Below are 12,832 nucleotides of genomic sequence, written 5' to 3'. Positions count from 1 at the left end.
ACAGTTTAGTTAATAACTATCGATTTGTTGGATCCGGAGTAATTGGGAATCTAATAACTGGCGACGAGGAAAATTGTGCGATTGAGCTGATTGAGCTGTGAGAAGTTTTAAAATCAGTTTTTCGGCAGATCGTTAGCCATCAATCAGCGCAAGGCTCTAAGGGACAAAACCATCCTGGAACGGGAATCTTACAACCGAAGTTTGCTAGTAAAGGAATTCAGAAGTGCGTCGATCAAAGGGTTTTTTATGGTGTGGTAAGTTTTTACCCAAGAATCCCGATTGTTGCGGATTTATTGTTTTAAACAAAACTATTCATTTGTGAAAACGCCATTCTGCCACCAGTAGTGGACGCCATTCTGATATTCTTTGTTTTACTATAATAGAAACTAAATGACAAAAGAATTTTGAGACAATATTTATTGTAAACCTTCACTAAGAGATTTTTTTTCTTTTATTCTAATAGTGACTATAGGATCAATTAACGTTCCCAGGATCCGCCATCGCTGTGTTTTGTTCTTGCTTATCCGCAAGTAATCTTTCGGGAAACCAGCGCCATCTTCGGAGATTCTTCAATTTCAAGTGGTTGGCTTCCTAGGTTGGTGGATTTCAAGCCGGAAGAGGCTTTTCTGATTCGCTGACGTCAACTGACGGATTACTTGTTGCTTAGTGGCGAGAAGCGCGAATTCACCTTTTATCATTGTCGGCAACGGCTGAAAGGCGTATCTGGTGAGTCATTTTATCTTTATTATTGCGAGACAAAGGAATCCGGTTAAAACTTTATATTGCTTAGCGCAAATTGCTGCAGTGCTAGTTACAAACTTTTAAATCAATTATGGCTCAGTCCAATATTAATAGTACATTAGAGCCTTTCCGCAAGGGCAATTCTTTTGGAGATTGGGTTGAGCGGTTAGGTTTTTTTTTCAATATGAATAAAGTTCCCGAAGATGAGAAACGGGACCATTTTATAACTTTAAGTGGCCCAACCATTTTCCGCGAATTGAAATTGCTATACCCTAATAGCAATTTGGCTGAAGTTCCTTATTTAGAAATGGTAGATAAATTGAAAGCACGACTCGACAAGACCGAATCAGACTTGGTACAACGTTTAAAGTTTAATGTAAGAGTTCAGCAGCCAGACGAATCGCTTGAGGATTTTGTGTTATCCATCAAACTCCAGGCAGAGTTCTGCAACTTTGAGAATTTCAAGCAAATGGCAATTCGGGACCGCATTGTTGCTGGAATTCGAGATAAATCTCTTCAACAAAGATTGTTGAATGAGGAGAAATTGACTTTAGAAGCAGCTGAGAAATTAATCGCTACCTGGGAAATTGCCAGGAACAATGCTAAAAACATGGATAACAGCAACAATGCGGACCAAATAGCATCATTGAAATCGTCGGGCTTTCCTGGTGCAAGGTTGAACAAGTTAGCGGCAACATTTGATTTGGCAGCAAGATATAATGGTAATTCAGGGGCTGATCAAAACCGTGTTCCCGTAAAATAGATTAGGCTACTCGCCATACCAAAAAGATCGATTTAAACAAAGACAATGGCAAAATAGGCAATGGAGGAACAATAGTCAGGACAAACAGGTTGGAGGCCGTCAATGGGTTCGTCCAGATTATTCACAAATGGTTTGTGATTTTTGTGGTGTCAAGGGCACATTAAGAGAAAATGCTTCAAGTTAAAAACATGCACAGAGACGCAATAAACATGATTGATTCGAACGCTTCTTGCACCAACCCGGATAAATTTTTGAGCGATATGGTTAACAGGCTGAGAACGGATTCTGATAGCGAGGACGATGCGGATGGTGAGAAAAATGTTTTAATTGTATGCACGTGTCTTCTATCGGTAACATAAGTGAACCTTGTCTTTTGAGAGTAGAAATTGATAACGTTTGGTTTGACATGGAAGTGGATTGTGGCTCGTCCGTGACTGTTATGAGTAGACAGCAATATTTCAATCATTTTTCTAAAGAATTATCAAAGAGTTATAAAAAGCTGGTTGTTGTGAATGGAACGAGTCTTGTCATAGAAGGAGAAGCAAATGTTTTTGTGAAATTGAATGAAAGTTCATCAAATTTGAAGCTCTTGGTGATAAATTGTGAGAAATCTTTCACCCCTTTATTGGGAAGACCATGGCTTGACGTATTTTTCCCTAATTGGAGGAAAGTTTTTGTGAATTCAATACATAGTTCTAGCCATGGAAACGATCAGACAATAATTGATGAGATAAAAAGAAAGTATAAAGACGTTTTTAGTAAAGATTTTTCCTTCCCTATTCAGGGGTATGAGGCCGATTTGGTCTTAAAATCTGAGGCCCCAATATTTAGGAAAGCCTACGATGTGCCTTACCGCTTGCGGGATAAAGTCTTTGAACATTTGACAAAACTAGAAAACGAAAAAGTAATAACACCAATTAAAACAAGTGAATGGGCTTCTCCGGTAATCGTTGTTATGAAAAAGAATAATGAAATACGTTTAGTTATAGATTGCAAGGTTTCGATTAATAAATTTATTGTCGCAAACACTTATCCTTTGCCGACTGTTCAAGATGTTTTTGCCGGGTTAGCTGGATGCAAATTTTTCTGTTCTTTAGACCTTGAGGGAGCTTATACGCAGCTATCACTTTCCGAAAGATCCAAAGAATTTATGATAATAAACACTATCAAAGGACTTTATTCATACAATCGGCTTCCACAAGGTGCATCATCCAGTGCATCGATATTTCAACAAGTGATGGACCAGGTTCTGAATGGAATTGATCATGTAACAGTATATTTGGATGATGTGTTAATTGCTGGAAAGGACTTGAATGACTGCAAGCAAAAGTTAATCACAGTTCTTGAAAGACTTCAGAAAGCTAATATAAAAGGTAAATTGGGAAAAATGCAGGTTTTTGTGACGGAATTAGTTCATTTAGGGCATGTTATAAGTGAGAACGGATTGAGTCCATGCCCAGATAAAATTTCTACTATTAAAAATGCAAAGATACCTCGAAATGAGACGGAACTAAAGTCTTTCCTAGGGTTGATCAATTATTATCATAAATTTATTCCTAATCTGTCCACCAAGCTTTATTATTTATATAATTTGTTGAAGTCGGACGTTAAATTTGTTTGGGATTGCAAATGCGATAAAGCTTTCAATGAAAGTAAGAAGGCACTAGTAGAAACACAGTTTTTAGAGTTTTATGACCCCAATAAACCTATAGTTATAGTATCTGATGCTTCAGGATATGGTTTGGGAGGAGTAATGGCACATTTAATAGACGGATTTGAAAAGCCAATTTATTTCACATCATTTTCGCTGAATGCAGCCCAACAAAAATACCCAATTCTCCATTTAGAAGCGCTTGCATTGGTTTGCACTGTGAAAAAGTTTCATAAATTCTTATATGGTAAAAAGTTTTTTATTTATACGGATCATAAGCCTTTGGTGGGGATATTTGGTAAAGAGGGAAGAAATTCAATTTACGCCACAAGATTACAACGATTTGTTCTAGAATTATCTATTTATGAATTTGAAATACAATATAGACCATCGAAACACATGGGAAACGCGGATTTTTGCTCTCGCTTCCCATTAAACCATGCCGTTCCCAATGAATGCGATGTAGAATTAGTGAATAGTGTTAATTTTGGTAACGAATTTCCCATTGATTTTTCTGTGATAGCCAATGAAACTAAGGCGGACAATTTTCTGCAAAACGTTATTTCATTCATGACAAATGGTTGGCCAGCAAAAGTGAATAAGCCCTATATTGATGTGTACGCTAATCAGCAGGATTTAGAAATGATAGATGAATGTCTACTATACAAAAACAGAGTAGTAATTCCTGCAACAATTAAAAATAGAGTCTTAAAATTGTTACATGGCAACCATGCAGGGATAGTAAAAATGAAACGTTTGGCCAGGCAATGTGTTTATTGGTTTGGTATTAACTCAGATATTGAACGATATGTGACAAAATGTGATTCTTGTAACAGTATGATGATATTGCAAAAAAACAAAACGAAATCTACATGGATACCTACAACAAGACCGTTCAGCAGGATTCACATTGATTTTTTTTATTTTGAGCACCGGACATATTTATTAATAGTTGATAGTTATTCCAATTGGATCGAGGTTGAATTAATGAGAAATGGCACGGATTGTGATAAAGTTTTGAAAAAATTAGTTGTTTTTTTTGCAAGGTTCGGGTTACCTGATGTATTAGTTTCCGATGGAGGCCCACCATTCAACGCACATAAATTTACGTTCTTTCTGAAATGCCAAGGAATTAAGGTACTTAAAAGTCCACCTTACAACCCATCTAGTAATGGACAGGCGGAAAGATCTGTAAGAACTATAAAAGATGTTTTAAAAAAATTTCTAAATGATCCAGAACTTTCTCAATTGGATATTGAGAACCAAATCAGCTTATTTCTATTCAATTATAGAAATAATTGCCTTACTATTGATGATAGCTATCCAGCTCAAAAGATCTTTTCTTATAAGCCTAAAACAATATTAGATCTACTAAATCCTAAAACTAATTACAATATTTTTGAAAAAGAAGCAATGCATGATAATCTAATAACTAAAGAATGTTTAGTCCCAACGCATGATGCTAATCAAAAAAAGGATCGAGGGTTGTCATCAGATCCAATTGAAAGTCTGACGCCAGGGGACGAAGTATGGTATAAAAACCATAATCCTCACATCATAGCGAAATGGATTAAAGGAAATTACATTAAAAGATATTCTCATAATACATTCCAGATTCTAATTGGAAGCGTGCCAACCATGGCGCATCGAAATCAACTTCGCATCTATAGGGGTGGTGATTCCCACGCACGACCGAATATCCGCTTGGTGCGGCAGCAGCCGAGGGCACCCGAAAGCGAGGATGAATTCCGTGGCTTCTCAGATGTGGAGATTAGTCGAAGCAGAAAAAGAAGGGGTGTGATCGAACATTCCAATGATCCGGATGAATCGCCGGATTGCGGTCCAAGGCGATCGAAAAGACGACGAAAAACTAAAACTGATCAGAATTTTCTTTATTAAGTATTAGTTAGTGATTTCGAATCACATACAGCATACATTTATATTTGCTTATGAATTATAAATCTTTATTATTGTAATTTTTAATTTGAGATTTAAAATACGTAGTCAGAATACTGTCTTCCGAAGGGGAAAGGACTGAAGTGTATTCAGTTGAGAGTGTAAAATGAAAAGGCCTTTATAATATGAGCAATCATAATCCATTTAAACTTAGTGTGTAAGTAACTCCGTTTAACGGAATCGAATAACGACGGTCGATAGATAGACGACCGAGCAGACGAAGGTCTGAACGATGAGCTAAATAAAGAACGAAGTGATTCGTATCTGAAACCTCAAAGTGAGCTGACGCTGTTTTTAATACCTCTAAAGAAAATCACAGTTTAGTTAATAACTATCGATTTGTTGGATCCGGAGTAATTGGGAATCTAATAGACCGGAAACATAACTGTAGTTTTTACAGCAAGATGCGCCGCTGGATAGAGAGAGTTGGGATAACAGGAGAATTGCTCCCAGTCGAACCATTCCTCGTGCACGACGACACACCACATCGTCCCTAACGCCAAATGCCCGGATGAGAAGCTGAAATTTCCTGATTCCAAACCCTAAACCCCTTCTATCCTTGAGAATCATCGATGGAACACCGTCAGGACCAGGCTAAGGTAAAGTCTTAAGCTTAGACATCGATTTTGAGAAGGCTTCGGCATTCCCCTCGATATCACCGAGCGATTGATTCGCTAATGGGACGTTGCTGGCATCAACAGGTAGTTGTTCGTCTTCAAACACACTGGCGAATTTAGCTGAGAACAGGTTGCATATACCTTGTTGGGCGCTTGCAAATTGACTACTTATTGAATACCATGTGTGAGGTGTATACCAGACTTATTCCGCCAGATTCATAGCCCTAGCTTAAACAGCCTTTACGTCAGCCGCATTGTGTTGACACCCCTGATGAATGATAAGGTGGCAACGACGCTTCTTCTGTCTCTCTGTTACCTTCAGTTCGGTTGAGTCAATCGTGTGCTGTAGAACGCTTCCTCGTCAGGTGATTCCTTGCTCTTGGGGTCTGTCTCATTTGGAGAATTAAACTTAAAAGTGACAGTTCGGAAATTAACAAATAACCCGGTCATAAGAATGGCTGGTGCTACCCAGCAATTCCAATAAGACATCGATGCAAAATGATTCGATATCTGTCAAAAGTAATCATGCTCTGCAAGCAGGGTTATTCGATAATTATTGAGATGTCGCTTTTAAGTTTAATTTCAGTTTAATTATCCAAATGAGACAGAGCCTTGGTAATTAGAATGACTTCCATATTAAACCGCGGCCATTCTGACTATTTACACCATGGACGATAGGAATCCAGTCTCTTCGCGCTGTTCATTTACGCAGTTCCAAAAGGACTTTGAGTGAGATTTTAGTCGACGCTTCATCCCTCTTTGGTAGTTTCCCGAGCAGCACAATTTGAGTCGATTTGGTTGTCGCAACTCATATATGACTTGATCTAATTATACATAGGTTTTAATATAATAACTGATGAACGACAAAATGATAACGACTGATCCGGTTATAGTCGTGGTTGAGTCTGCCATAGTTAAAATTGAGTGGCAACGGTGTTTCGTGTATCTTCTGAATGCAGGTTTGTTACACCTTTTCAGAGACCGGAGAGCATTCGTCATCCACGTGATCCGACAGTCAAATCGAACGGACTGTTTTGGGACATGCCTGTCGATGATGTACACCATGATGTGAGAAAAAGTTTCTGCAGCAGAATTAATGTCCACTGGACCAAGAATGTTTTCCCAAACCATATTTGATAGCTCTTTGTTTCGGCGATGGTTCACCATATGGAAATCGTACGACATCGCGGTTGGGGTGTTGAAGAAATCACGCATAATATTTTCTTCGAAGGTAATTACTAGAGGGCGGTGATGAGGAACATCCTTAATGAAGGGTTCAAGAGCAAATAGATGGAAGGTGACATGGTACCAAGCAGAGGTCCAGAGAGCGATTATTCTCGTTAACCTCGCCGTTGACTTGAAATAGTGTTGCGATACTGTAGTTATTCAGAAGTTTAACGGCACCTGCATGGAACGTGAAGCTTTCAAGATCCGGAAGGAAGAAGCCGCTGTGAATAGGAGTCCATGCCATGCTCGTTCAAGTGTGTTGCGTGTTCTTATCGCCATCGACGATAAGATCAATTCATGCCTTTTTACGATTTAGAAACTGTAAATTTCTTTCATAAATAATTTGAGTGGCATGTGGTTGTCATAACAGGTTTATTTTACAATATCTAATTAGTATTCCTAAACCGAATCAATCGAATATTTTGTTTTGCATCCTTACTTTGGGTAACAATTCAGTTCCTCACTGTAACTAAAGACACAAATTTAGTAAAATATCTGACTTATTTCAGATAAAACGCAAAACAATTTTTGCATAAATAAACAAACTGTTGAACTCAAAACCTACATAGCCTAACTAGATCAAACTGTACAATGAAAGAAAAGTCCCTGAAATTCGCTGTTCTGTGAAGCTGATATTCTAACACAACATTGAATAATTAGAATTAAAATTGCATTCGATAAATGGCGTAAGACTACATTTGGATGACTTCCACTTCATTGGATAGCGTAAATCTAGGTATGGAATGTGGCGACAACTTAATAAACTTCTGAAATAGTTTAACAAAATTTAGTTACTAAATCACTTTCATTCTTTTATATATCGGCTCAACAGTACGACGATTTGTTTTGTATAAGTTTAACTATCATTCCTATAATTAATTTGTAAATCGAATCAGCTGTAGTAGATACATTAAGCTTCAAATGAGTTTCAACTGCGATTTAATTATTTGTAAGGACCTAACTTATTTCAGCAATCTTACTTTTCCTACTTATTGGCGAATCACGAAGGGTAACCAAGGTGCGAATCATCAAAACCATTGATGAATCACAGCTAAATATTAGTTTCTCTACGCTTTGATACAATTAAATAACGGAAATTCATGCACACCGATAACAAACTTAATGCAGACTCTCAACGTCGATTGATGTATCATATGATATTTTACAAACAAGAAACACTCTGTAGGGTCTAACAGCTGTTCTAAAAGTAAAACAATGTGGAACTAATCCTCAGATACTAAATTTACACTCCATGCTTAATATTATAGCATATATTCACAACAACCGAAATTGATAGCACTCATCTGAGATTATTGAACATGCAGCAAAGAAGCATTTCGTCGTTCATCTTTGAACGATTCTCTTTAGGAAATCACTATTGCAATAATCTTAGCGTAGAAGAAAATCTTGTCCATATATCTATTCTTGTCGTGTGTGTATGTGTTCTCTTTTTGTAAAGACCAACAATTTAGCTGTATATAATTGATAGCGTTTTCAAATCAACGCGCCATAGAACGTTGTAATTAGTACGCATTACTATTAAAGTACAAGACTAATATATATATTAGAGTATTAGTTTTAAACACGCCTCTCGCTCCTTTGGTGTTCACTATCCAACTTGGGAATTGTGTGAGAGGCGGTGGTGTACTTTATTGTGTTTTTTTTCGTTTCCGAGCCCTCCCTTAGAATACGTCGTTGAAAGAGATAATACTTAGATCCCATAGCTACCCTCCGGTTATAAGTTAATGGATGGATGTTCCGGCATCGAGCGCTCCTTCCTCCTCCAGTTTGGAGAGGAATTTGTTCACGCGCTGTGATGGGTCAATCTGCTTGGTTAGGTCGACAAGGTCGAGCAGCTTTTTGATACCCACAAATACTCTGAAAACAGAAGGAAATTATTATTATTTAAGTTGTGATGTAATTTAATTAAAAGAGATGATACAAATATGGTAATAGCACATGTAAAGGGGAACTGTACCGGTTTTGGCCATGTTCCTAATTTGGCCAATTTTGCAAATAACTTCAAAAATAAAGCTATTCGCAAGGGTTTTATTAGTTCCAACAAGAGATATATCCCTCACGCTTCAACGCTGCTTTCAACTGATCGATTATTTTGGAAAACTATGTATTTTTCAGGGTTGGCCAAAATAGGCACTAAGTTGCCCAAAACCGGTGCACTTCCCCTATCAAATGTATATACTGTAATAAAATTTTGGACCCTCTCCCTCCACAACGTCAATAATGAATGACCCCAAATTGGCACGCCCACCATAATAAGTTTTAGAATAGCAACTATGACTACGGACGGTAGCTCACTACCGTCCACTGTCATTACATTACATTTGGTTTACTGTTGGTTTTGATTGAATCTGAAAATTTGATTCAAAATAATTTGCAAATGTACCTCTATGACCATGGGAATTATGTTATTTGACGATGAAACGTAATAAAGTTCCACTTCCTGGAGGAACTTCGGAGAAATTCCGGGAGAAACTTCCGGAGAAAATACTCGGGGAACTTCCGGAAGAAATCCTGGAGGAACTTCCGGAGGAATTCCTGGAGGAACTTCCGGAGGAATTCCTGGAGGAACTTCCGGAGGAATTCCTGGAGGAACTTCCGGAGGAATTCCTGGAGGAACTTCCGGAGGAATTCCTGGAGGAACTTCCGGAGGAATTCCTGGAAGAACTTCCGAAGGAATTCCTGGAGGAACTTCCGGAGGAATTCCTGGAGGAACTTCCGGAGGAATTCCTGGAGGAACTTCCGGAGGAATTCCTGGAGGAGCTTCCGGAGGAATTCCTGGAGGAACTTCCGGAGGAATTCCTGAAGGAACTTCCGGATGAATTCCTGGAGGAACTTCCGGAGGAATTCCTGGAGGAACTTCCGGAGGAATTCCTGGAGGAACTTCCGGAGGAATTCCTGGAGGAACTTCCGGAGGAACTTCTGAAGTAATTCCTGGAGGAACTTCCGGAGGAATTCCTGGAGGAACTTCCGGAGGAATTCCTGGAGGAATTCCTGGAGGAACTTTCGGAGGAATTTCTGGAGCAACTTCCGGAGGAACTTCCGATGGATTCCCGAAAGTACTGAAATTGCTGGGAACTTGCAAAGCGGTTCAGAAATAATCTGATCTGCGATATTTTCGTTTTGACTTCTGTAGAAGGCAACTTTCTAAATTTTACGGATTCCGCAATGTCTAACCCAACGAGTATTCTCATACATTCCTTCGTAAGTAATACGGGAAGAGGCTGACAATAATTCGCAGATTTTGCCAACTCGTGCCACCAAATTCGCTAAAAAAATGGTCGTCCAGTCAGAAGCAACTGCGTCCTATAAATAAAGAGTTAAAAAAAACCAAGAATGGCCAACAACGGCTTCAAGCGACAGAGTACTGGTTGGTCGATGGGACGTTTTCTAGGGCACCGCAACAGTTCAGTCAGATTTGTTCAATTCATGCTCCTGTGAGTTTGAGGCAAGTAGAAGGATCCTACCACTCGAGGAGTTCAGTGCGAGATTTCTCTTGTTTCGGATAGCAGAACGATGGCGCGATCGGACGAAATATTGTGTTCTGCTTTGCGCGGCCGGTAATAAAAATCAGTTCAGTGCGAGATTTCTCTTGTTTCGGACAGCAGAACGATGGCACGATCGGACGAAATATTGTGTTCTGCTTTGCGCGGTCGGTAATAAAAATCAGTTCAGTGCGAGATTTCTCTTGTTTCGGACAGCAGAACGATGGCACGATCGGACGAAGACGAAATATTGTGTTCTGCTTTGCGCGGCCGGTAATAAAAATCAGTTCAGTGCGAGATTTCTCTTGTTTCGGACAGCAGAACGATGGCACGATCGGACGAAGACGAAATATTGTGTTCTGCTTTGCGCGGCCGGTAATAAAAATCAGTTCAGTGCGAGATTTCTCTTGTTTCGGACAGCAGAACGATGGCGCGATCGGACGAAATATTGTGTTCTGCATTGCGCGCCCGGTAGGCCGGTAGTTAGTTTGTACTACTTTTCGCGCCCGATTCATGGCTAGGTAAAATCACTGTGTATAAAGAATGACACGGTCGTATCGCTTATCAGAGTGAATCCAGATCCAACGATGCCTACCAATTAACTGATAATCCTTCCTGTGGTTTTTGTGGAGACGCAGAGGTAAACACGGTCTTCAAATAGCAAAAACCACCTACTAATATTCCTTCCTTCTTCCTAACTGACTACAAGGACGTGGCCGGCGCCGTTATTGATCATTTGAATTTTAGAGTCACTGAAACTTGCACACTGAGAATGCTTGAACAATCCCAGTCAATCATTCAGTTGATTCTTTGTGCAATTTCACTGATTCTGGTCAATCACGGAGTAGCAACCATAGATATGTGTAGTCAGTCAAAGCTAAGCTAAGCTAAGCTAGCTAAGTAGAAGGATCCTACCACTCGTGTTCATTTTGCTCAGCTCTAAAACACAGGAAATTTATACAGAAGCTCTCGAGGCTCTTTTGAACATTTGCACAAATAATGGCATGGCTTTGAGAAGGCAGTTGTGAATTCTGTTAGGGACGTTCTCCTAGACACAAAATACTTTGGATGATATTTTCATTTTGTTCAAAGTCTCATACGAAAGATTCGCATTATTGACGCCTATGTGGAATTAAAACCATCTTTGTCAGTAAAGTTGGCTAAATTTCTTGAATATTTCAAGCCAACCAACGTTCTCGGAAAAAAAAAATGGAAATAGACTACCTCTGTTCCACCTTAATCTATCACACGTTCCGACACACCGTCCCGTGCGGTGGTATAGTTCGCGCTCTCGAAACAAACAAGGTAATTTTTCCTAGTTTTTCGCGGCCGTAACGTAATTCGATCAGCATATCAAGTGCTAAAGTGAGCGTGAGTAGTGAAGGTTTGGTAAAAATCGCCCGAAAAACATTTGATAAAAGTGGAAAAGTGTATTCGCTGCGTGCTTTCTCCGGCGTAAACAAGCAGCCATCGTCCGGCTGCCCGGCTGTTTTTCATTCAACAGCTCGCCTCGCCAATTGACGTGAACATCTGTTCAGAGAGTGTGGCTCCTAGCTTTATATGGCGAACTCTGTCGTACACCCATAATAGCGACCACCTCCCAATCATCTTGTCCATCCCCGGGTGGACGAATAATCAAACAGCACGACAGAAGTGGCTCTACGATCAAGCTGATTGGCCATTGTACGAGCGGCTTACCGCTGAAACTATTCGGCCAAATGCCGAGTGCGACGTTGTCAGCTTCACAGAGAAGATAATAGCAGCAGCGACAAAATCCATCCCGCGAACCAGCGTCCGAATTGGGCCAAAAGTAGCACCATGGTGGTGCCCAGAAGCAAAAGCAGCAATTCGACTCCGGAGAAAATGTCTTCGATCCCTCCGACGTCTGCGGCAATGTGATCCGGGTCATCCCGAGGCGTTAATGAAATTTTAGGAGGCACGAGCAGCGGCACGAAAGGCGATCAGTAAGGCAAAGGAGCAGTCATAGGAAAATTTCGTTGCGAAAATATCACCCAGCAGCACGACGACCGAACTGTGGCGGACGCGGTAACCGGCCACAGCGCCCGGTGGTCCTCAAGCGAACGGACGGATACACGGTCAATCCCGAAGAAGCTGCAGAAGAACTTGCGAAAGTGTATTGTGAGAGATCGGCGACTTCCAGCTACCCTCCATCGTTCCAGGTGGCGAAAGCGGCAGCTGAACGACGGTCCATAGATTTTTCGTACCACAACGATGATGTGTACAGCATCGATATTACCCTGAGCGAACTTCTGTTCTGTCTTCTGCCCTTCTCGACAAAGGGCGAGGTGCCTCAACAGGTCCAGACTCCATCAGGTACCCCCTATTACAACGTCTTCCCGCTATCCGTGAAAAC

The 12,832-nt window shown here is 40.1% G+C and overlaps 1 protein-coding gene and 1 long non-coding RNA gene across 2 annotated transcripts in view; one reads left to right on the top strand and one right to left on the bottom strand.

The window, feature by feature from the left end:
- Positions 1-6: 6 nt before the first annotated feature.
- On the top strand, positions 7-5,686 carry LOC134202277 (uncharacterized). The gene is made up of 3 exons (XR_009977194.1): positions 7-254; positions 464-726; positions 4,770-5,686. It is a non-coding gene; the product is annotated as an uncharacterized LOC134202277 (long non-coding RNA).
- A 1,624-nt stretch (positions 5,687-7,310) lies between these two features.
- Positions 7,311-12,832, bottom strand: part of LOC134202276 (vesicle-fusing ATPase 1-like) — a 33,825-nt gene continuing 28,303 nt past the window's right edge. The window contains exon 12 of the mRNA XM_062677312.1: positions 7,311-8,833. Coding sequence (XP_062533296.1) covers positions 8,698-8,833 — 136 coding nt within the window. The 3' untranslated portion in view covers positions 7,311-8,697. The remainder of the gene's footprint in view (positions 8,834-12,832) is intronic.

Source organism: Armigeres subalbatus, unplaced genomic scaffold, assembly GCF_024139115.2.
Source record: "Armigeres subalbatus isolate Guangzhou_Male unplaced genomic scaffold, GZ_Asu_2 Contig1121, whole genome shotgun sequence".
NCBI lineage: Eukaryota > Metazoa > Arthropoda > Insecta > Diptera > Culicidae > Armigeres > Armigeres subalbatus.
Note: the sequence above shows the minus strand (reverse complement) of the source record. Positions and strands in the feature narration are given on the sequence as shown.